The following is a 26,727-nucleotide window of genomic DNA, read 5'->3' as shown; positions in this document are numbered from 1 at the left end:
AACAACTGGAAAAGAAGCATTGCATAAGACCAGGATGTCTCTGAAATGGACGTCAGTCTTTCTGCTGATACAGCTCAGTTTTTACTTTAGCTCTGGAAGCTGTGGAAAGGTGCTGGTGTGGCCCACAGAATACAGCCATTGGATAAATATGAAGACAATCCTGGAAGAGACTGTTCAGAGGGGTCATGAGGTGACTGTGTTGACATCTTCGGCTTCTATTCTTGTCAATGCCAGTAAATCATCTGCTATTAAATTTGAAGTTTATCCTACGTCTTTAACTAAAAATGATTTGGAAGATTCTCTTCTGAAAATGCTCGATAGATGGATATATGGTATTTCAAAAACTACATTTTGGTCATATTTTTCACAATTACAAGAATTGTGTTGGGAATATTATGACTATAGTTACAAGCTCTGTAAAGATGCAGTTTTGAATAAGGAACTTATGACAAAACTACAAAAGTCAAAGTTTGATGTCGTTCTGGCAGATGCCCTTAATCCCTGTGGTGAGCTACTGGCTGAACTATTTAACATACCCTTTCTGTACAGTCTCCGATTCTCTGTTGGCTACACATTTGAGAAGAATGGTGGAGGATTTCTGTTCCCTCCTTCCTATGTACCTGTTGTTATGTCAGAATTAAGTGATCAAATGATTTTCACGGAGAGGATAAAAAATATGATACATATGCTTTATTTTGACTTTTGGTTTCAAATTTATGATCTGAAGAAGTGGGACCAGTTTTATAGTGAAGTTCTAGGTAAGTCATGTGTCTAATTGGTGCTTATTAAGTTCTAACTTTTCTGTGCCTTTGAAGGTGAGCTTATATAAATATAATCTCAGAAGATAGTGTTTTTAAGGGAAATTATGAACTGCAAATGTAAGATGATCTATCAATCTCAAAAATATTATAGAATGTTGAACTTATAGAATCAGTTAGAACTCTGGAGCCATCACTACTACAGGACACCCAGAGAGTCATAAACCTTCAATGTAAAGCACTAATGATTTCTTTAAACCATCACATATCATTTTGCTATACATTTTTTCATCTTTAAAAAAAGTCAATAGATACTTCAAGAAACATCTTCATGAAGGCAGACACATAAATTTAGTATTTACACATATTTCTAGAAAAATTATCAATACAGGATTGAGTAATTTGTTTCTCTTTGAGTACCTCAGATTCCTCATTTAGAAATTAAATTTTGTTTTTCAGATAAGAAGAAGGATTCCTTCAAAGTTGAGAAATATAGTGGCTCTACTCCAGAAACAGAAGCCTAAAACTTGAGATTTCTAATGTTTATACATTCCTTCAATAACAGCTTGACAATTATTTCTTTCAAAAACTGAAATCTTGTTGAAAGTGAACATCTAAGTTTTAATCTATATTTTATTAAACTGCATCTCTCCATCAAAGAAAATAGGGGCCAAATTAAAGGAGAGCACATATCTCTATGTCAATAAATTCTGAAAATTTTTTAATTCTCATTTGTAAATATATTTATTTTAAAAATCTAATTATATTAAGATTTTAAGATGAACCAAGACAGTAGTAGGTATAAAGATTTCAGTGTTAAGCTCAAAAAACTCATGGTTTACTTTGAAAACTAAGGATCAAGGGACTAGCTTAATAAATTGTAGACACTAGAGTACTTCCTGGAAAGCTGTTTTCATGGGTAAGGTAAGATGAATTAATTGTGGAACTGAAAGAGTTGTTTAAGGTATATTTGTTACTATTGCAGCTTCAGAGAGAAGACAAATGTGTATTTAAGTTCATAGTGGCTACATTAGTCCATTCTCACACTGCTGTAAAGAAATACCTGAGACTGGGTAATTTATAAAGAAAAGAAGTTTAATAGACTCATGGTTCCACATGGCTGGGATGCCTCAAGAAACTTAGAATCATGGTGAAAGGCTAAGGGGAAGCAAGCTTGGATCTTCTCACTTAGCAGCAGGAGAGAGAAGTGCAAGCAGGGGAAATGCCAAACGCTTATAAAACTATCAGATCTCATGAGAACAGCATGGAGGAATCCACACCATGATCCAATCACCTGCCACTGGATCCCTGCCTTGACACATGGGGATTATGGGAATTATAATTCAAGATGAGAGGAGATTTGGGTGGGAACAGTCAAACCATATTGGTGACTTATTTTAATAATTATTTATGATTGTGAATATACTGATGTTACATTAAAGACGTAATTTCTTCTTACAGATCTCTGAATACTTTGCCTTCCATATATATACATATGAGCAACTTATGCAATACATAAAATTTAAATTATGACTATATATAAATGTATTTATATATATTTTATCAATGCAAAGACATTTTATATATCTTTGGATATGTTATTCCAAGTCGTTTCAGGAAAATAACTGCATATTCAAATAACAATTCTCATGTTAGCTACCTTTTGTTTTGTTTTGGTTTTTTCCATCAGGAAGACCCACTACATTATTTGAGACAATGAGGAAAGCTGAAATGTGGCTCATTCGAACCTATTGGGATTTTGAATTTCCTCGCCCATTCTTACCAAATGTTGATTTTGTTGGAGGACTTCACTGTAAACCAGCCAAACCCCTGCCTAAGGTAAATGTATTCTTGTTTGATTTGTTTGCTTGACATTTTCAGAAGGAATGGCTGGATATGTTTCTTTCAGAGTGTTTAACTCAGAGTGAGGGAAATATGGGAGGTCAAAAAAAAGGACTTGCCATTGGAAAATCATATATTTCTATACTATCACAAGTAGGTGAATGTTATTATCATTAAAGACCAAAGAGGATTACTAGGGAGATTTTGAAAACAGGGTTGGTTAAAGTAAGACCTTCATTGTGCAACCTAAAAGATAGTATGATTCATTTCTTCAAACAATATTTGTAGAGTGATTAATGCAAACCACAGGTAAGTGCTGGATTTCCAGAGAATAAAGGTAGCACAGTTTCTGCTCCCTCATGCCTTACATTGTACTTTGAAAGATAGAATAAAAACAAGTGAAAAAGAAAAGTCTAAAAATGTTATAAGGAAAGACCACAATGATAAAGAAATATGCAGAAGAGATCCCAAACTCATTGACAATTAAACTGAATACTCAATAATGTGCAGAGATAGGTGAAGCGATGAGGGGGTGAGAAAGACACAAAAAGAAAAATAGAGGCCAAGCAAGGTGACTCACACCTATAATCCCTGCACTTTGGGAGGCAGAGAAGGGATGATTGCTTGGGCTCAGGAGTTTGAGACCAGCCTGGGAAACATGATAAAACCTCATCTCTAACAAAAATAAAAAATAAAATAATAGCCAGGCATGGTGGTGTGAGCCTGTAGTCTCATAGTCCCAGCTACTTAAGAGGCTGAGGCAGGAGGCTTGCTTGAGTCTGGGGGCAGAGGCTGCAATGAGCTGAGACCACACCATTGAACTCTAGCCTGTGCAATGGAGTGAGACTCTGTTTCAAAAACAAACAAATAAACAAACAAAAAAGTAAAGGCTTGCATTAAGGCAGAAAAGTAGAAAAGCAGTAAGGGCAGTTCCCAGGAGTCCAAATATAGTTTACAGGAAAAGGTTGAGTAAAAGTCAATGATGGGCCAGGCACGGGGGCCTCTGCCTGTAATCCCAGCACTTTGGGAGGCAGAGGCAGGCAGATCACCTGAGGTCAGGAGTTGGAGACCAGACTGGCCAGCATGGTGAAACCCCGGCTCTACTAAAAATACAAAAGTTAGCCAGGCATGTTGGCAGGTGACTGTAATAGCAGCTACTTGGGAAGCTGAGGCAGGAGAATCACTTGAACCCGGGAGGTGGAGGTTGCAGTGAGCTGAGATCATGCTATTACACTCCAGCCTGGGCAACACAGTGAGACTCTTTCTCAAAAAACAAACAAACAACAACAACAACAACAAAAAAATATATGTATATATGAAATTTGATATACCCATTAAGGACAATGGAGAGCTACTGAAAAGAGTTAAGAAATGAAGAGATATGATCAGATTTCCTTTAAAAAAATCCCAATATTCCCAATGTATAATATTACAAAAAGGCAAGTTTGTAAAATATAAAGATCATTTAGGAACTTTTACATGAGTTTAGGCAATCATGACTACTTTTACAATAATAATCACAACTTCATATTGTGCTGTGTGGAAAAAAAGTAGTTACCACAGATAAAACACTTAAGTTGTCTCTGACACATAGCCAGTGATCCAAAAATATTGTTGATATTATGATTATTTCAGTCATTATTTCTAATACTTTAAATTAGCTAACATGTGCCAGTCATTTAAGATATCAGTCTTCATTTAATACTGATTGATTTTCCAACACATCAAGATTATATTCTCTAGCAAAGTCCTAGAGAACAGATACTCTGTGTACTTGTTTAAATGTAAATGTTTAAGTTTGGGCAGTCAGTTGAACAAGCTGGAAAGCCAAATTTGTATTGTAAAGGTGGAGGCTCTTCATTAATATTCTAGCTTAAAAGGTAATTCTGTGTATTCTTATCTTATTCTCAAAAAAAAATTCCTCACTCACATTAAAACAAAGTGATAGTGCCAGTAGCAGGGGGAAGAGAGTAGGAGAATAAGGAGGACAAGGGATAAATGACTAGTAGTACAATAGTGATTATTACTGATACTAGCATGATCTCGGCTCATTGAAACCTCCACCCCCCAGGTTCAAGTGATCTGATTCTCCTGCCTCAGCCCCCCAAGTAGCTGGGATTACAGGCACCTGCCAACACACTTGACTAATTTTTGTATTTTTAGTAGAAACAGAGTTTCGCCATGTTGGCCAGGCTGGTCTCGAACTCCTGACCTCAGGTGATCCACTTGCCTCAACCTCCCAAAGTGCTGGGATTACAAGTGTGAGCCTCCGTTGTTGTTAACTTGCAGAAGGTAAACTTGAATCCAAGTAAATAATTGTGAAAGTGATGCTGTAATTCTTTTGTACACAAAATAATTGTTGCCACAAATTTGCTTGCTTTTCCATTATGTATTAGATTCTCAGATAATGTTTGTATATTTCAAAAGAATAAGACTCTTGCCAAAAAGTATCAAGTGTTTGAGAAATGCATATAGGAATTGCCTTTATAATGTACTCACATGAAACTGTACAGAGAATAAATCATGATGGTAAGATTCAATATTGGTAGCAAATATTCATTAAAAAAACTCTGGAAATAATTCAAATATCTTACATTAAGAAATGGTTAAAAACTTATATAATGTGCATACCAAGCCATTACAATCCTTTTTTCAAAAAAATGTTTAATTACACTGTCAGCCATGGTACAGGTATAGTTGGAAACTAAGGAACAAAATAAGTAGAATAATATCACAATTTTTTTGTAGAATAAAAAGGCATATACAATGAGAATAAAATTTTCTAAATAAACATCACATATATACATTGAGTTATATAAATAGAGTTAAACCCATAATGAAATGGTACACATTTTAAATTGAGATAGAGATGTGGGTAAATGATTTTCTTTTTCTAAATTTTCATACTTTTATAAGACTACTTACATTGATCTTCTATTACCGTTACTTTCATAAAGACATCACAGAATGAGATCAGTGCTGATCTTTCTATAAATAGATGTTTTATTACTTCAATACTGGGTGGATGAAGAAGACTTTTGGCAGTGAATGAGACAAAACATTGAACTCAAGTTACATTAAATGTGGCTACAGGCAACTGCAATTACACTGAGTTCCTGGATGCCTCATAAATTATCTCTAATAGCTATACACTGAATCTCCAATTAAAACTGATGTCAGGCCAGACACAGTGGCTCATGCTTGTAATCCCAGCACACTGGGAGGCTGAGGCGGGTGGATCACAAGGTCAGGAGGTCAAGATCAGTCTGGCCAAGATGGTGAAACCTGACTCTACTAAAAACAGAAAAATTAGCCAGGCATGGTGGCAGGTGCCTGGAGGCAGGAGAATTGCTTGAACCTGGGAGGCAGAGGTTGCAATGAGCCAAGATTGCATCATTGCACTCCAGCCTGGGTGACAGAGCAAGACTCCATCTCAAAAAAAAAAAAAAAAAATGTCATAAAGTTAAATTATATTTTTGAAAAATACTTACCAATATATGGTCTGAATTGACATATTTTAGAATTTCTTTTTTTATTTGTAAACAGTTTTATAAAGAAATTTCCCCCAATGATTAGGACCAGAAAGTATATTTGTTATGATAGAAGGGGTTGGTCATTATTTTACTGAGAAAAAAAGAATTTAGAACAAAAGGGACAACAGCAACAAAAAGATGAGTATACAATTTTGATATGATATCCAGGAAATGTATAGGTCTACATTTCTTTTCCTCTTTCTCTCTTTTTTTTTTTTTTTTTTTTTGGTATGAGAATACGTTGAGCAATGTGGCATTAGAGAATGGATTTAAGTTTAAAAACAGAAACACATCAGGAAACACAAGTCAGAATAATTCTCATTCATTTCAAAGCAAACACGTATTCACCAGGAGCTTCATATAGTGTGAGGGAGCTACTCTAGAGGGTGAGCAGATCTCCACTGGAGAAAGTCCTGGTGACCTCTCCCATTGTGGTTCAAGTGCTCCCTGTGAGACACAGCAAAGTGATGATGAGGGTCCCTAACATTAAGTTATACATAGCACATCAATTTCACAGTGTGATTTCAGGACAAAAGGTGTCATAGTCATACCTAAGCAATGACCTGAGAAATAAGATCACTTAATTATGTAACTATATAGTATATAATACTGTATTATAAATGGAATTCTCAGAACTATTTCCCACAAATTCCAAACCACAATACCAGACTGCTGAATGTCAGTGATTCTTATATGTCAGCTTTTAAGCTGAAGGGGTTGGGGGTGGGGGTGTTGGGGGCAGTGAGGGGTAGTGGGGTAAGACTAGGAAACTCTAACTTTAAGTGAAATATAAAGGGTTAGAGAGCTAGAAGCTAAATAATGTAGATATAAAATCATTCCAATTGTAACTAACTTTTCCTCATTGCTCATAGTCATGTAATGGCTCCAATGACTCCTAACTAAAAGAACTGAACAGAAAAAAGTAAAATAAAATAAAACTGCCCCAAATAAACACAAGAGATTTAGTAGAACTACAAAAAAAAAAAATAGAATTGAAGCCAAGTAAAGCTACCTTTCAATAACCAATGTTAGTAATTATAATATTATAAATAAAATGTCGGAGTGTAATATTTTCTAGCATTATCTCTTCCTACTGCAGTGTCATAGCTTTGTTTCAGTTCTTCCTTACACACACATACATACATGCATATGCACACATATTTACACAAATTTGCATGAAAGATCCCACATATATTATATTACACATCTCCTTTGAAAGAAACTGAATGATTATGTCAGTTTAAAAAAATTACTCCAATGGCTTTTGACTTTCTCATCTTAGATGTTTATAACAATCCTATCAATAGTGTTTTCTGTGCTGTTGCTCTTTTCTGATAGAACAAATTCTTTCTTCACAGGAAATGGAAGAGTTTGTGCAGAGCTCTGGAGAAAATGGTATTGTGGTGTTTTCTCTGGGGTCGATGATCAGTAATATGTCAGAAGAAAGTGCCAACATGATTGCATCAGCCCTTGCCCAGATCCCACAAAAGGTTAGATAAAGTGCCTTAATTGTGGATGGCTACTAAATGAATGTGTTAAACTCTTCAAGAGTCCATTACAGAAATGTTCTGCCTGAAACTTTAACTGCTATGATACTTCTAATTATCTCAGACATCTGTTCAAAACAACAAATATATACGGAAGATCTTAAAATCACAAGAGAGGAATTTTGGTTGATAATAACATTGGCATTAATATTGTGATCAGAAGGAAATATATTTAAGAGGTGCTAGTGAAGTTTGGTATTATCATGGTATCATAGCATGTACATAGAAATTACTAAATTCTGCCCTGTCATTTGCTCCTTTTGGTTTACAGGATTTTAGAAGGTACTGTATACACTATAGATATTATCAAAAAGCAGTTAAATTTTAATAAGTTGCTGTACTATCACAATAACAATAAGCAGGTATTGAAAAAACTTTGAAATGCATCATGCAGCTTCATCTTACCGAGCAACCTGGCTGTTTTTATTTCCCATGCATTGGAATAGGTCTATTTAGTGTTCTGTTTAGGGTGCCATTCAGAGAAAGAATGTCCTAGTCTGACAAACCACTACTCTGGAGGTACCCACCTAGCCAAGTAGATTTAGAGGAAAAAAAACTTGTCTGCTCTGCTGGCTTGGGTGCCACTAATGTCTTAAGCAGAAAAACGTAATGGAAAGGATGGAGATAGAATCCTGCTTTTAGGGTAGACTGTGTGTATTATTAAATGTGGCCCAACAAAGACTATGCTCTAAGAATCAGATTAGTGCCTTCTCCAGATTGAATAAGGAGCAGAAAATTTAAATAAACATGGTAGGAACTTATTTTCTAATCTATACAATCTTTGTGTATTTTCAATTTTCGTTTTAGTTTCTTATCTGACATAGCCCTCTCCGAATGATCTATGCAAGTTTTTGCTGAAAACACAGAGTTACTTTAACACTCCCATATCAAATACAAGGTCAACACTTGTAAATTCTACTCTAGTTTATAAAGATTGCTTGGGAATTCTAAAATCAGTACCTTAGTTTGGTACTAGACACGGTAAAGACTGGCTATAGTTGACCATATATCAATGCTGTCAATGCTATGTAGTGCATCATCTAAGTGTGAAAGATAAGTTAAGCAAAATGTAGCAAAATACAATTTTATACATTTTCAGCATCTGTATTGTTAATCATGAATTGCCAATGGACTCCTTTTTCCTACATTGTTAGCATTTACAAAAGTAGCAATACTGATAATAGTCTGAATTTGGGTCAAACAGTGCCAATTGAAATTTTTCCTGAAAGTAGCACTTGATAGTTAGCATATTAAAAGAAATTACACATACTACATATGTAGCATTATTTCTCACCATATGCACAGTTTAAACATTTGGTCTTTTGTAATCAATGATGTCAAATTCATAAAATAACTTCTGACTAGTAGACAAGTGGATATAAGTTAACTCTTCTCATGTCACTCAAAAATTAATAAATTTATATTAAATTTGGAAGGTTACAGCTAGTATAAACTATGTAAAATGAGTTTATAGGTTATTACTAATTTGCTACTTTTTTTGTACTAGATTTAAGACTGCCTAACAATTCTTAAATATTTGAATATTTCATTGATAATCTCGTGAACCCCAAATATCTGAGACAGGTCTTAGTACATTTAGAAAGTTTATTTTTGTGAACTTGAAGCAGGGAGGAGGCATTCCTTTGAGTTTCTGATTACCCTCTCCAAGGAGGCAATCAGATATGCATTTATCTCACTGAGCAGAGGGGTGACTTTGAATAGAATGGGAGGCAGTGATTTGCTTAGTGACTTTGGGGTCCCAAGGCTTATTTTCCTTTTACATTTAAAAAAAATCTTTTGGAGAAAGCATTTTAGAAGAAAATGAGTCTCTGGTCTCAGGTTTTCATCTGATCTCTAATGGCAAGGATAGTTTATTCCTAAGCAGGTCCTGAGTTATTAGGAAAGTTCATTTTTAGTAGGTTGTGAAGTCTTATGTCCTATGAAGACAAAATAAAGGAAGGAAGGGAGAAAAACAAAACCAAACAAAAGAACAATCCTGTAAAATTAATATAAGCCACATTACTCTGAAGTCCATAAATCAGTAGGCAGGTATGAAAGTGGATTATGTATGTAAATTGGTTGCTGTTATTTTCTTCTGAAGTTTAAGTTGTCTAGCTTAATTTGTAGGGCTTTATGAAAGCATGGCTTAGTTTGCAGTGACTCCAAATTAGGAAAAATGGTGGGGCGGGGGAGGAAAAAATATCTGAAGACACTATTTTGAAGATGTGTAACCATGAAAAATTAGAATTCAGTCCAAAATGCAGACTGTAATAAAAATTGAAAATCATTAGGCAAGACTGGAATCTAAAAACAGATGCACAGTAATTTTTGAAACATAATTTTTCTCTCTTCAGTTTCCCAATTTTACTAAAGTCAAACCAGGGTAGAACTGATTTGCTTTATTATACTTGGCCTGATTATTTGTATACAGAGGAGGAAGAATAATTTTTTCTTTACATAGGCTTTTAAAGTGGTTTTGATGGAACTTTGTCTGTAGAAAGAATCTCAGATAAGACCTTTTTAAAGCTGAGGCAAGTCATAGATTTGTACCATCAAATACCTATGAGTTGGGTGAATTCCTCCTCTTGGGGTTCAAAAATAAACTTGGCACTTCTGGGCCTGTCAGAAAGTTACATTCTTTGCTTAACACAGTTCAGGAACCCTGTACAGGGACCTTATAGATGAAGGTATGAGGCCAGTTTTCTCAAGGGGCTTTTATTGGCTCCATAAGTCAAGTTTGATTCCCTAAAGGAAAGCACACAATTCCAGTGAAAGCCTTGGTAAAATAACCAGTTTCTCCAATTGTGTTTTGTTATAAATGAAAATAGATTCTTATTGCATTTATGCAAATAACTGTATTGACAAAAGAACAAAAATACTCACAAATAGTTTCCAAATTCTGAAGAAATCAGGTAGAGGGAAACAAATATGTTCTAAATTTTGTTCATAAGAGTACACTAAATTGTTAAAAGCTGTTAATAGCTCAAAAAAAAAGATTCCTTGACCCTAAAAAATACAAAACAAAGGATCAGCAATGTTTTAAGCAAAGTCAAAAAGATTACTTTAGTTTTCTAGTAGTTCAGTCCATGTAATTAATTCCTGTTCTGCTTGATATTCATGAACATTTTAGTTCTCCATGAGTCCTGAAAGTTTTTCTTCTATTCTAATGTCACAATCTCCAAAATTATCAAAAACTTTTTTTGAAGAGCACCTGTTAGAATTTTATTGCTGATTATAAAACCACCTTCTAAAGAGGACCAAAGTCATACAACAATTGTCTGTGGATGACAAAAAGTTTTAGTGCAGCCTCAGTCAAAGACACAATGGACAAGGAAATTTGTTACCTCTGTGGTACACAATAACTTAACAAATATAGTTGCTACTGATAACGTACACACTAAGTCATATCAGAATTATAGGAGTTTCCCATAATTTTTGAAAACATACCAATAACATATTTATATAAACACAGCTCAAAAAGACCAAACATAATTTCATATTTGATAATGTTTCCTGTATAATTTTTATACAAAATAAGCCAAATTATGTCATTTTTGGACTTTACGGAAACTAATAAATTAAAGGATTACTTAGGTCAGAAAAAAATGTAATTTATAATTTGTTTGGAAAATTTCTCAAATATCAAAGGTTTAAAACACTTAATATCACAGGTAAGATAAATCATTCATTTGACTAAAGTGGTAACTCAAGGATTTCAAAAAAAGGCAAAAATCTTCATTCTTTCAGAGAGGAGACTCAATTTTCCAAACAATAAGCCCTAATAAAACAGCACAAAGCCAAATAAGTTAGTTTTTCAAAATTGTATGAACAATCTATAAAATTCTAATCTTGACCATAAGATATAACTTTCCTGAGCCTTTCATAATGTTTATAATCTTTATTAAGAAGTCAGTTTATGCTTCCAGAAAACCTTGTTAATCTGACACAGGGGCCCATATGTTGGTCTTGCATTAATGTGTCTTTGACATTAATGATTAATTTATAAATAAATTATCTCTCAGTATCAGTTCTTATAATCTCACACACCCACCTCTTCTGTGATAGTCCCTGGACCTTGAGGAGCTGAATAGCTTTAGAAAACACTGTTAGCATTATGCCAAAACAAACAGAACTTGAGGAAAAAAACATATGATTTGAAAATGAGTTGAAGGATAGTGTTGCTATTTCACACCCTTTATAGTTTAGCTTTGAAATAAAAATGATAACAGTTTTTTCCCAAAAAAAAACCTTACTGCCTGTGGACTAGATTGCTTAATGCCACAGGATTAGAAGTTATGATAGCCTTACTTAATTCAAGATGTGGCTATTTTCATTAAACCAATATCAATGTCTTATTTATTAAAAAATTACACAAGCAAAGATCATTCTGTTTTGGGCTTGGTTTACAGTTTTGTAACCCGTATGTCAAATTTTGACACCTTAAAGTATTTGGCAAGAATAAGTATGAAAGTGCTTGATTAATAAATGCAAACAAAAATGTATTCTGGAAATTCTTAAGACATTTCTAATATTATCATACTTTAGCAATAATTGTAAAGTTATCTTATTTATAAAAGATTTTATTTAAGTTACATAAACTTGAAAAAGCATTTGACTAGTCTTTTTTTTCTGGCAAAGTATTTAATTCAAGCACTTTTATTTTCTTAAGCCAATTAATTAGAACTCTTCTATATATTTGCAGTAGTAAAACATTGTGTACAAAACACATAAATACACACACATATTAAGCATGCCAATAGAAGTACACCTTATAGATTTATGAAAACTACTTTTTGCCATGTTAGACTTCCAAATTCTTGATAACCTGTTTCAATAGGTAATCTGTATGAATACTTGATCACCATAGGCAGTTGTAAGCTAAATAGTCTTACATTTGCATATTAAAAGAAACCAAGTGAAAATTAAATAGCAAAATTTACATCATAAGGTACAGAGAGAAAAAGTTTGGTGTGCTGGAAGGAAAATAAAATGGATTTAATTGCCTATTAGACATAAAATTATAGAAATTATAGTGACCTTTTAAATATATGCAAACACATGTACACACACACAAAAGATTCTATGGCTTTTACTTCAGAACTTTAGCCATGAGATAAAAAAAATTGACCAGCTTGCAGACAAAAATCTGTTGAATCCATACTGTGGTTTTTATCTTAATAGAAAAATAAAAGCAAATTTAAAGCAAGAAGAAAAGAAATTTTTTTAAAAAGAGAGAACTTAGGGACTCTATAGTTTGCAGGACAACCTTAGGGATCTTAATGTATATGTGCACAAAGACCATATTACCTTCATTTTACATAAACTCTGCCAAGTAGAGGTGTCATAAAACCTACCGAGTGATATCAGGGGGTCATTCTTCTTGTTTTCTCCACATTCTTAGATTATTTGTTTCCCACTTTTTTTCCTAAAAGGAGGAACTGAGCTATGGCCTATGGTTTATGTGTGGTGAATCAAGGTGTGCTGCTTGTGGGCAGCACTCCACAGTGTGTCACCACTGAGTTTTTTACATCCTCTTACATGTCTCAATTTCTCTCTCCAGAGGTCTATGACCTCTGAGAGGGCTCAAAATTCTGGGTGATCTGCCCTTATATGTGTTTCCTTGACTAGCCTTGTTTTAAAAGTTAATTTTTGTTGGGGATTTCCCTGCAGAGTCACTGCATGTCATAAGGGGTCAAACCCAAGACACTCTCACAAGGCCCCCAGTCATTTAGGGGAGCCTTTTGGCTGAGAGGAGCAAATGCCCTTTCTCTTTAGAGATGACAAAACTCAGTCTCTCATTTACCTATGTAAACCATAGTTCAGTTTCTCATGCAAATCCACACAGACAAGCAAAATTGAGATTAATTTGGGGAATAAAAACAATAGAGGAGACCCTTTACAATGCATCTCCAAACTAGAATTAGGATCCTTAAACAACAACTTCCTAGGAGGAAAAAAATTACAACAGTCAATACTACTTCCTGTAATCTGTACTCAGCCACCCCCTGCTTTGTAACTCTCATCTGCCATTACACATGTCAAGGTAGAATCCTCGCACAGTACAAGGTAATCTGTGGTAATCTGAAAGCCAAAGAGATCATGTCATTCAACATAGGAAAACAGAGCTTTGGACGAAGAAAAAATCTGCCCACAACTCTTGGAACTACACAAAGAAAACAGAACACCCCCAAAGGGGTGAGTGGTGCCTTTGTTCTGAATTCTTTAAAAGAGTTCAAGTCACTAGATGCCTTCTCTAGATTTTTCGTACTGCAAATGGCAAAAGGCAAAAGGAGGTATAGGGTGGAAGAAAAGTAAACAAAAGAACATTTGTTTTTTTAAAGACAGGAAGCAAACATAGAAACTAAGGGCATGGTTTTTAGGTTTGGTTTTGTTTTGTTTTGTTTTGTTTTGTTTTGTTTTGTTTTGTTTTGTTTTGTTTTCTCTTTTGCGTCTGCAAAGAATTTTAGCCAAATTAGACAGGCTTTGTTACCCACAATTTGGAATTCTTACTCAGATTTGATCAAGTCAGGTAAAGTTCATCAAATCTGATGGGAGAAATACTGGAATGTACAAAAAAAAACTCCCAAAAATGTGATCACTAAGCACTGTAATGGTAAGGAGAAATTAAGTCCAGCTAGTTGTTAAACATTAACCAAGACAAAACCCCAATTCAGCTATTTACCTAAGGATGAGTTTCAGGCCAAAACTGCCCTCTGCCATCCTAGAATCAGGAAAGAAACCTCAAATTTATCCTCCCTTCTGGGAGAGAGCTCAAACTCCATAGAGTTACCTGCCTTCCATTGTCATGGAAACAGGAAATATTGCCTCTCTTGTAGGAAGCAAGTAAAACTCCAAAAAAAAAAGGAGTTGTACAGCAAAATAAACTTTAGATCTTGACTGAATTTTGGGGTATCAGGGATTCTCTGGAGGGGTTGCTCCCAGACCTCAGCCAATTGTCTTATTTGTTTGAGCCATAAAGTTAGCTCATGCTGGTACCAATCGCTGATTGGACATTTATCAAAGGTTAGGGAACCTCCACTCAGAATCTCTTCATGGTTACCAAAATATGAACCTGAATATCTGAGACAGTTCTTAGTTAATTTAGAAAGTTTATTTTGCCAAGGTTGAAAATGTGCACCCATGACACAGCCTCAGGGGGTCCTGATGACATGTGTCCAAGGTGGTGGGGGGACAGTTTGGTTTTATACATTTTAGGGATACATGAGACATCAATCAACATATATAAGATGAACATTTGTTCGGTCCAGAAATAGGGGACAACTAGAAACAAAGGCAGAGCAACTTGAAGCATGGAAGTGGCTTCCAGGTCATAGGTAGATAAGAGACAAATGGCTGAATTCCTTTGAGTTTCTGATTAGCCTCTGCAAATGGGGCAGTTAGATAGGCATTTATCTCAGTGAGCCCAGGGCTGACTTTGAATAGAATGGGAAGTAGGTTTTCCCTGAGCAGCTTAACTTTTTCCTTTAGCATAGAGTTTGGGGCACCAAGATTTATTTTCCTTTCACAATCTCATGTGTCTAGCTATTATGTTGGAAATGCCATTATTTCTTTATATACCAAATTGACTATAAAAGTAAAGACATTAAATGTGGGTATTCAACTTACCTCAGACTTTTAGTAGTTCTCATTACTTGACATCACTTTTTCTTATTTCTTCATCTTTTATATGGATTAGCTAACTGATTATTAATCTCTTCAGAATTCTACCATGCTATGTTTTTACAGTTCTATTCATTGAACAAGATATTTTCCTTGCCCTAACAGGTTCTATGGAGATTTGATGGCAAGAAGCCAAATACTTTAGGTTCCAATACTCGACTGTACCAGTGGTTACCCCAGAATGACCTTCTTGGTAAGACTCTGGAGAACAAATACTGAATATATTAGTAACAGCCAATTAGAGTGATAATAGTTCAACATAAAACAAACATATTTAACATTTATTATTGGAAACTAAAAAAAAATCAAATTTAACAACTTTATATTTATTTTCCAGTCTTAGTGTAAAAAGAATACACTATGGTAGTTGGCATTTTGTTACATACAGTCACATTCTTTATGGTCAGAATAAAAATCTCTTGTTCGGGTGTAATTTCCTCTCACAGGTTTTAAATAACATCCCGGATTTTCTGTCTGTCTCCTATTTATACGACTTTACCTCTGTTCTTTCCCCTACTGCAGGTTTATTTCAACAGGCACTGAAAAATAGCAGACACTCTTCTATTACCAGTGACTCTACTTTCTATGAGAATAAATCACCAATCTTTATCATGATAAAATGATAACACATTTCGTGATGATGCATACCCGGTCCTTCCTCAGCCCCACCTGCACCCTACTCCCTGCTGCCTTTAAAAAAATAAAATATTTTAAATATTTTAAGTATTTAAATATTTTTTAAATATGTAAATGTGACTTCATTATTTATAATACCTAAGAGACCATGTTCTTGTATACCCAATCTTATTCTCTTTTTTTGCACATTTTAATTTTTTAATTAAGAATATGCTTTTTCATTTTGTTCACCTGGCAATTCCTCTGAAATTTGAAGACAATTTCAATGCAGTTTTGTGGGTATAATGTTACCTAAGGAGCAGTTTTGTTTTAAGTTCCTTATATTGTGCATTTCTTATTCAATTCCTGTGTCTTATAATTAATAATTTTGTTAAAATTCATTCACTTTTAGGTCATCCCAAAACCAAAGCTTTTATAACTCATGGTGGAACCAATGGCATCTATGAGGCGATCTACCATGGGATCCCTATGGTGGGCATTCCCTTGTTTGCGGATCAACATGATAACATTTTTCACATGAAAGCCAAGGGAGCAGCCCTCAGTGTGGACATCAGGACCATGTCAAGTAAAGATTTGCTCAAGGCACTGAAGTCAGTCATTAATGACCCTATGTGAGTATTACAATTTTGTGACCAGGTGGTATTCATAAATTGTTTTGTCAACAGTGAATATGAATTTTAACCCGTTTTTAAGAGACTAATTTTGAAGGGATTGAAGTGATTTAACCAATGTAAAATCTGTTCTTACTTTCCACCAGACAGTTATTTCAAAGTTACATTGCAACCCCACAGATTTAATGGGTAACCAATGACTGCAATGAATTATAAAATCAAAAAATTTAAAGATATGTAGATAATTATTTTAAATATTTTAATGATAGAATACACAATGAAAAGAAATAACATAACTAGAGAAATATGATAAAATAGTTCAATACCTAAAATTTCTGCAAGTATGAATCTATTCTTTCTCAAAAATTTATTTTTATTATAATTATTTTTAAAAATGTGATAATGAATTATAATTTGCATAGCATAACATTCACTAAAATTTAAAATCTAAATATACTTAGTATGTTTACATAGTTACAAAGCCACAACCCTAAAGAACACTTTTATGAACTCAAATTAAACTCGTAATGTATGAAGTCACTCCCAATAAACCTCTAGTCCTAGAAAAATACCAACTTACTTTGTTTCTCAATAGATTATTCTCTTCATATATTTTATATAAATGAAATCATACAATTTATGGTGTTTTGTAAATGACTTCTTTCACTTAGCATAATTATTTTTAGTTTTATTTATGTTGTAGGATGTAACAGAACTCATTCATTTTTATTTCTATATCATATTATTTGATATCTTTATACCAAAATTACCCATTTATCAGTCATGGACATTTTAGGTCTTTCCAATTTTGGCATTTATGAACATCGTTATACATATTTTCTGTGTAAAAATATGATTTTACTTCCTTTGAGGAGATATTAGGAGTGGAATTGCTGAGGCATATGGGAAATTGTTGTTTATGAAGAACTGCTAAACTGTTTTTCAAAGTATTTGCATCATTTTTCATTACCACCAGCTAGGTAGGAAGGCTCTAATTTCTTCACTCTCTTCCCAACACTTGTTATCACCTGTCTTTCTATTACAGCCATTTTAGTGTGTGTAAAGTGGTCTCTCATTATGGTTTTCATTTGCATTTCCTTATGGCTGAAGATGTTAACCCTCTCTTCATGTGCTTACTGGTCATTCACACATCTTCCTTAGATAAATTTCTATTTTAATCTTGTGAATATTTTGTCTTTTTCTATTTATATTTATCTTATTATGGATTCATAAGAATTATTTATATATTATAGATACAATCCCTTATCAAATATATGATTTTCAAATATTTTATTCCACTATGGACAGATAGATTTTTTTTTACTTTTCGGAAGATGCCTTTTGAAATGCAAAGGTTTTAATATTGATAAAATAAATATGTAATTCTTAACTTTTCCATAATCCAAAGGAAATACTATGGAAAATGCTGTGCCTAGACCACCTACCATCAATTCAGAGTCTATTACTCCTACCAATATTATTATGAGGTAAAGTGGTACCACCTAAGGGAATACATTAAAAACACTTTACCAAAACATTAGTAAGGCAAGAAATGATTTAAAATACTTCAAAAAAAGTAAGAAAGCAAAGAAACATAAAACAGGTTAGAAAATAAAATATATATAGAGAGAGAATAAAATGGTGGATTTAAATGTGAACTAGAGAAAGACATAAAGGATATTCAAATAGTAAGAGAAGAAGTTAAATTGTCTCTGTTTGCAGATGACATAATTCTATAGTTAGAAAACCCCTTCGTCACAGTTCCAAAATTCCTTAAGCTGATAAACAACTTCAGCAAAGCCTCTGGATACAAAAATCAATATGCAAAAATCACAAGCATTCCTATACACTGACAACCCACAAGCAGAGAGCCAAATCATGAATAAATTCCCATTCACAATTGCAACAAAGAGAATAAAATACCTAGGAATATGCCTAACAAGGGATGTGAAGGACCTCTTCAAGGAGAACTATAAACCACTGCTGAAGGAATTAATACAGGACACAAACAAATGGAAAAACATTCCATCTTCATGGATAAAAAGAATCAATATTGTAAAAATGGCCATGCTGCCCAAAGTAATTTATATATTCAAAGCTATTCCCATCAAACTACCATTGACATTGCTCACAGAATTAGAAAAAAACTACTTTAAATTTCACATGGAACCAAAAAAGAGCCCATATAGCCAAGACAATCCTAAGCAAAAAGAACAAAGCTGGAGGCATCACGCTACCTGACTTCAAACTATACTACAAGGCTACATAACCAAAACAGAATGGTACTGGTACCAAACAGATATGTAGACCAATGGAACAGAACATAGGCCTCAGAAATAACACTACACATCTACAACCATCTGATCATTAACAAACCTGATAAAAACAAGCAACTGGGGAAAGGATTCCCTATTTAATAAATGTTTTGGGAAAACTGGCTAGCCATATGGAGAAAACTGCAACTGGATCCCTTCCTTACACCTTACGGTAACCAAACCAGCATAGTACTGGAACAAAGACAGACATATAGACCAATGGAACAGAACAGAGGCCTCAGAAATAACACCACACATCTACAACCATCTGATTTTTGACAAACCTGACAAAAACAAGCAATGGGGAAAGGATTCCCTATTAAATACATGGTGGTGGAGAAACCGGCTAGCCATACGCAGAAAATGGAAACTAGTCCCCTGCCTTACACCTTATGAAAAATTAACTCAAGATGGATTAAAGACTTAAATGTAAAATCCAAAACCATAAAAACCCTAGAAGAAAACCTAGGCATTACCATTCAGGACATAGGCATGGGCAAAAATTTCATGACAGAAACACCAAAAGCAATTGCAACAAAAGCCAAAATTGACAAATGGGATCAAATTAAACTAAAGAGCTTCTTCATAGCAAAATAAACTATCATCAGAGGGAACAGGCAACCTACAGAATGAGGGAATATTTTTGCAATCTATCCCTCTGACAACGGTCTAATATCCGGAATCTACAAGAAACTTAAACAAATTTATAAGAGAAAAAACAACACCATCAAAAAGTGGGCAAAAGATATAAACAGACACTTCTCAAAAAAAGACATTTATGCAGCCAAGACACTTATGAAAAAAGCTCAACATCACTGATCATTAGAGAAATGCAAATCAAAACCACAATGAGGTACAATCTCATTCCAGTCAGAATGGCGATGATTAAAAAGTCAAAAAACAGATACTAGTGAAGCTGGGGAGAAATAGGAAAGCTTTTACATTTTTGATGGGAATGTAAGTTAGTTCAACCATCATGGAAAACAGTGTGGTGATTCCTCAAAGATCTAGAACTAGAAACACCATTTGACTTAGCAATCTCATTACTTGGTATATACCCAAAGGCATATAAATCATTCTACTATAAAGACACATGCACATGTGTGTCTACTGCAGCACTATCTACAATATCAAAGATATGGAACCAACCCAAATGCTCATCAGTGATAGACTGGATAAAGAAAATATGATACATATGCACTATGGAATACTATGCACCATAAAAAGGAATGAGATCATGTCTGTTGCAGGGACATGGATGAAATACAAAGCCATTATCCTCAGCAAACTAACACAGGAACAGAAAACCAAACACCACATGTTCTCACTTGTAAGAGGGAGTTGAACAATGAGAATACCTAGACTCAGGTAGGGGAACAACATACACCGGGGCAATTTGGGGGCTGGAAGGGGAGTGAGAGTGTCAGGACAAATAGCTAATACATGAGGGGCTTAAAATCTAGATGACAGGTTGATCGGTGCTGCAAACCACCATGGCACACATATACCTATGTAACAAACCCGCACATTCTGCACATGTATCCTGGAACTTAAAGTAAAAATAAAACTGTTTTTAAAAAAAATGTGAACCGACCAGGTGCAGTGGCTCATGCCTGTAATCCCAGCACTTTGGGAGGCTGAGGAGGGCAGATCATGAGGTCAAGAGATCAAGACCGTACTCCTGGCCAACATAGTGAAACACTGTCTCTACTAAAAATACAAAAATTATTTGGGCATGGTGGTGTGCACCTGTAGTCCCAGCTACTTGGGAGGTTGAGGTAGGAGAATCACTTGAACCCAGGAGACAGAGGTTGCAGTGAGCCGATATAGTGCCACTGTACTCCAGCCTGGTGACAGAGTGAGACTCCATCTCGAAAAAACCAAAAAAACAAAAAAACAAAAAAGTGAACCTACCAGTAATCACATTAAATTTAAACAGACCAAAAAGAAAAGACAAAATAATGATTTTTGAAATCTTTTATTTAAGGAGATAAAACATTTGAAGTACACAATTAAATGTAACCTCTGTGCTATATATGTGTGTGTATATATATATATTGCACATATATCTGTATATATGTATCCATACATATATCTCTGGTTGTGTGTGTGTAGACAGAAAATAAACATTTTTAAGAGAGTTTATGGAGACCAGGTGCGGTGACTCACACCTATAATCCCAACACTTTGGGAGGCCAAGGTGGGAGGATCCCATGAGCTCAGGAGTTCGAGACCAGCCTGGCCAACATGGTGAAATCCTGTGTCCACTAATAATACAAAACTTAGCCAGATGTGGGGGATGAGCACCTGTAGTCCCAGATACTTGGGAGGTTGAGGCATGAGGATCACTTGAACCCAGGAGATGCAAATTGCAGTCAGCCAAGATCACTCCATTGCACTCAAGCCTGGGTGACAGAGAGAGACTCTGTCTCAAAAAAAAAAAAAAAAGATTATATGAAATAGTTACCTGAATTGACCATATGCTGGGCCATAAATAAACACTAAGTAAATTGTATAAGATTCAAACTCATAAAAATTATATGTTCTAGTCATACTAGAAATAAATTATAAATCATCCAAAAATGATAACTAAAAGCAATCTGATTCTTTTTTTTTTCTTTTTCTTTTATTATTATTATTATTATTATCATACTTTAGGTTTTATGGTACATGTGCGCAATGTGCAGGTAAGTTACATATGTATACATGTGCCATGCTGGTGCGCTGCACCCACCAACTCGTCATCTAGCATTAGGTATATCTCCCAATGCTATCCCTCCCCCCTCCCCCCACCCCACAACAGTCCCCAAAGTGTGATGTTCCCCTTCCTGTGTCCATGTGTTCTCATTGTTCAATTCCCACCTATGAGTGAGAATATGCGGTGTTTGGTTTTTTGTTCTTGCGATAGTTTACTGAGAATGATGATTTCCAATTTCATCCATGTCCCTACAAAGGACGTGAACTCATCATTTTTTATGGCTGCATAGTATTCCATGGTGTATATGTGCCACATTTTCTTAATCCAGTCTATCATTGTTGGACATTTGGGTTGGTTCCAAGTCTTTGCTATTGTGAATAATGCCGCAATAAACTTACGTGTGCATGTGTCTTTATAGCAGCATGATTTATAGTCCTTTGGGTATATACCCAGTAATGGGATGGCTGGGTCGAATGGAATTTCTAGTTCTAGATGCCTGAGGAATCGCCACACTGACTTCCACAAGGGTTGAACTAGTTTACAGTCCCACCAACAGTGTAAAAGTGTTCCTATTTCTCCACATCCTCTCCAGCACCTGTTGTTTCCTGACTTTTTAATGATTGCCATTCTAACTGGTGTGAGATGGTATCTCATTGTGGTTTTGATTTGCATTTCTCTGATGGCCAGTGATGGTGAGCATTTTTTCATGTGTTTTTTGGCTGCATAAATGTCTTCTTTTGAGAAGTGTCTGTTCATGTCCTTCGCCCACTTTTTGATGGGGTTGTTTGTTTTTTTCTTGTAAATTTGTTGGAGTTCATTGTAGATTCTGGATATTAGCCCTTTGTCAGATGAGTAGATTGCGAAAATTTTCTCCCATTTTGTAGGTTGCCTGTTCACTCTGATGGCAGTTTCTTTTGCTGTGCAGAAGCTCTTGAGTTTAATTAGATCCCATTTGTCAATTTTGGCTTTTGTTGCCATTGCTTTTGGTGTTTTAGACATGAAGTCCTTGCCCATGCCTATGTCCTGAATGGTAATACCTAGGTTTTCTTCTAGGGTTTTTATGGTTTTAGGTCTAACATTTAAGTCTTTAATCCATCTTGAATTGATTTTTGTATAAGGTGTAAGGAAGAGATCCAGTTTCAGCTTTCTACATATGGCTAGCCAGTTTTCCCAGCACCATTTATTAAATAGGGAATCCTTTCCCCATTTCTTGTTTTTGTCAGGTTTGTCAAAGATCAGATACTTGTAGATATGTGGCATTATTTCTGACGGCTCTGTTCTGTTCCATTGATCTCTATCTCTGTTTTGGTACCAGTACCATGCTGTTTTGGTTACTGTAGCCTTGTAGTATAGTTTGAAGTCAGGTAGTGTGATGCCTCCAGCTTTGTTCTTTTGGCTTAGGATTGACTTGGCGATGCGGGCTCTTTTTTGGTTCCATATGAACTTTACAGTAGTTTTTTCCAATTCTGTGAAGAAAGTCATTGGTAGCTTGATGGGGATGGCATTGAATCTGTAAATTACCTTGGGAAGGATGGCCATTTTCATTATATTGATTCTTCCTACCCATGAGCATGGAATGTTCTTCCATTTGTTTGTATCCTCTTTTATTTCCTTGAGCAGTGGTTTGTAGTTCTCCTTGAAGAGGTCTTTCACATCCCTTGTAAGTTGGATTCCTAGGTATTTTATTCTCTTTGAAGCAATTGTGAATGGGAGTTCACTCATGATTTGGCTCTCTGTTTGTCTGTTATTGATGTATAAGAATGCTTGTGATTTTTGCACATTGATTTTGTATCCTGAGACTTTGCTGAAGTTGCTTATCAGCTTAAGGAGATTTTGGGCTGAGACAATGGGGTTTTCTAGATATACTATCATGTCATCTGCAAACAGGGACAATTTGACTTCCTCTTTTCCTAATTGAATACCCTTTATTTCCTTCTCCTGCCTAATTGCCCTGGCCAGAATTTCCAACACTATGTTGAATAGGAGTGGTGAGAGAGGGCATCCCTGTCTTGTGCCAGTTTTCAAAGGGAATGCTTCCAGTTTTTGCCCATTCAGTATGATATTGGCTGTGGGTTTGTCATAAATAGCTCTTATTATTTTGAGATATGTCCCATCAATTCCTAATTTATTGAGAGTTTTCAGCATGAAGGGTTGTTGAATTTTGTCAAAGGCCTTTTCTGCATCTATTGAGATAATCATGTGGTTTTTGTCTTTCGTTCTGTTTATATGCTGGATTACATTTATTGATTTGCGTATATTGAACCAGCCTTGCATCCCAGGGATGAAGCCCACTTGATCATGGTGGATAAGCTTTTTGATGTGCTGCTGGATTCTGTTTGCCAGTATTTTATTGAGGATTTTTGCATCAATGTTCATCAAGGATATTGGTCTAAAATTCTCTTTTTTTGTTGTGTCTCTGCCAGGCTTTGGTATCAGGATGATGCTGGCCTCATAAAATGAGTTAGGGAGGATTCCCTCTTTTTCTATTGATTGGAATAGTTTCAGAAGGAATGGTTTTCTATTGATTGGAATAGTTTCAGAAGGAATTATAAATCATCCAAAAATGATAACTAAAAGCAATCTGATTCTTTAAAATAAAAAATATTTTTTAAAAAACTCAGTCAACAAATAATTCTAATTATAAATGTGCCTTTCTCTCATCAACTATTCTTCCAAGTATACATCCAACAAAAATGAATAAATATTTAAACCTAATAAAATATACAAATATCTTAATACCATAATTATTAGTAAGGTCAAAAAATGTTAACAACACAAATAACCATTAATCATAAAATGAAGAGATCATCTGTGGTCTTTGTCAATCAACTGAATACTCTACACCAGTGCAATTAAACAACTGCTAAACAAAAACAGAAATGAATACGTATTATTTAATTCAATTATATAAACAATACTAATCTATGATATTAGAAATCAGGTTAATACTTACTTTGAGGATAAAAGTAGTGACTAAAATGACCCAGGAGGAGAGAGTTCTTCTATGCAAGTTTGTGATAAATTGGTGTCTTCACTTTGGGATAATGTTTAAGATAATCTTAAAATTTTGAGGTAGTCACATAGTGTATATACATTTATCCTATGTATTTCATACTTAAAGTTTTATTGTAGAAGATATATAACATATTTTTAAGTTCCAGAAATCAAATAGCAAAGTAAGCAGGAAGCACTAGACAAATCCTACGGGTGCCTATAGTGTGGCCAGGAAAGGACTCTCTAAGAGGTATCATTTAAGCGGAAGCCTCAAAAAGGAATAGAAGCAAACCTCAAGTAGTTGCAAGAAAGAATGCTCAATGAGAGAGACACAGGGGACAAAAGAAGTAAAGGGGCAAAGGTGAAAACACCTTCAGGAGTTTAAAGAAAAACAGAAGGCCATTGTCTCTAGAAGAAAGTGTACAGGGGGAAAGGGTTAGGACAAGTAGGTGCCTGTGTAGAGTTCTCTAGACCAAAGACAGGTTTGGAATTTATTCTTAATGTAACAAGAAACCAGATGGAAATCTTAATAGGTGAGTGTCATAATTTGATATTAATTTAGAAAATATTCTGGCTACTAGAAGGAAAATATGGTAGAAGACAAAAGATTAGAGTAGAAGCTGAGAAACTAGTTAGGAGGCATTTCACCAGTTGTGACACAGTTCTTCTTTAAATATGTCAAAATGGGCTGGGCACAGTGGTTCATGCCCTTAGGGCCAACACTTTGGGAGGCAGAGGCAGAATGACTTGACCACAGGAGTTCCAGACCAGTATGGGCACTACAGCAAGACCTCATATCTAAAAAAGTAAAAAATAAAAAAATAGCCAGGCATGGTGGTGCGCAGCTGTAGTCCCACCTTCTCATGAGGCTGAGGTGGAGGATTACTTGAGACCAAAATGGAAAGGCTGAACTGAGCCATGATCAAGTGACTGCACTCAGCCTGTGTAATGGAGCAAAAGCCTGTCTCAAAAAATATAAAAAATTAAAAATATCAAAAAGATCATTCCCAGATTCCATTTCCACTATCTTACTTATAGCACTTAGAATGGCTCACAATATTTTCTGCTCTAGAAAAACATTAACTTTCCCACCTAAAATTCGATTTTTCATATTTAAAGGTATTTGTCAATTATAAAACTCCAAATTAAAAACCAAACTTTCTGTAATGACATGAATTAAAACATTCAAATTTCATGTCAGTTCAGTGACACTTACTTTCAATCATTTGTGTGACACTTTTCAAAGACCATCCATAGACTTGATATGCTTAAGCAATAAATTTACTTTTAATGTTGATATCTTTATGTTGATCCTTCAGCTATAAAGAGAATGTCATGAAATTATCAAGAATTCATCATGATCAACCAATGAAGCCCCTGGATCGAGCAGTCTTCTGGATTGAGTTTGTCATGCGCCACAAAGGAGCCAAGCACCTTCGGGTCGCAGCCCATGACCTCACCTGGATCCAGTACCACTCTTTGGATGTGATAGCATTCCTGCTGGCCTGCATGGCAACTGTGATATTTATCATCACAAAATGTTGCCTGTTTTGTTTCCAAAAGCTTGCCAAAACAGGAAAGAAGAAGAAAAGGGATTAGTTATATCAAAAGCCTGAAGTGGAATGACTGAAAGAATGGGACTCCTCCTTTATTCCAGCATGGAGGGTTTTAAATGGAGGATTTCCTTTTTCCGGTGACAAAACATCTTTTCACAACTTACCCTGTTAAGTCAAAATTTATTTTCCAGGGATTTAATATGTACTTTAGTTGGAATTCTTCTATGTCAATGATTTTTAAGCTATGAAAAATAACAATAGGGGGGAGGCATAGCATTTGGAGAATACCTAATGTTAAATGATGAGTTACTGGGTGCAGCACACCAACATGGCACATGAATACATATGTAACTAACCTGCACGTTGTGCACATGTACCCTAAAACTTAAAGTATGATTAAAAAAATGAAAGCAAAAAAAAAAAATACAACTCTTTTTTTTTAAACTAGGAAGGAAAATGTGAAAATGGAAACACCTTTTACTATTTGATTTGAAAATAAAGTGTCATCCAAGCCATAAGAAAAACAAAAAAAAAAATAACAATAATATAAAACCTTA

At 34.9% G+C, this 26,727-nt stretch overlaps 1 protein-coding gene across 1 annotated transcript; it reads left to right on the top strand.

Annotated features, from left to right (window-relative positions):
• Window positions 1–26,727, top strand: LOC134739304 (UDP-glucuronosyltransferase 2B15). Its single transcript, XM_063663096.1, has 6 exons — window positions 1–758; window positions 2,449–2,597; window positions 7,492–7,623; window positions 15,466–15,553; window positions 16,388–16,607; window positions 25,934–26,727. The coding sequence occupies exons 1-6, from the start codon at window positions 35–37 to the stop codon at window positions 26,211–26,213; spliced, it is 1,593 nt and encodes a 530-aa protein (XP_063519166.1). The 5' UTR covers window positions 1–34; the 3' UTR covers window positions 26,214–26,727.

This window comes from Pongo pygmaeus, chromosome 3 (genome assembly GCF_028885625.2).
Source record: "Pongo pygmaeus isolate AG05252 chromosome 3, NHGRI_mPonPyg2-v2.0_pri, whole genome shotgun sequence".
In the NCBI taxonomy this organism is placed as follows: domain Eukaryota; kingdom Metazoa; phylum Chordata; class Mammalia; order Primates; family Hominidae; genus Pongo; species Pongo pygmaeus.
The sequence above is the reverse complement of the archived record's forward strand: the minus strand, read 5'-3'. Positions and strand labels throughout refer to the sequence as shown.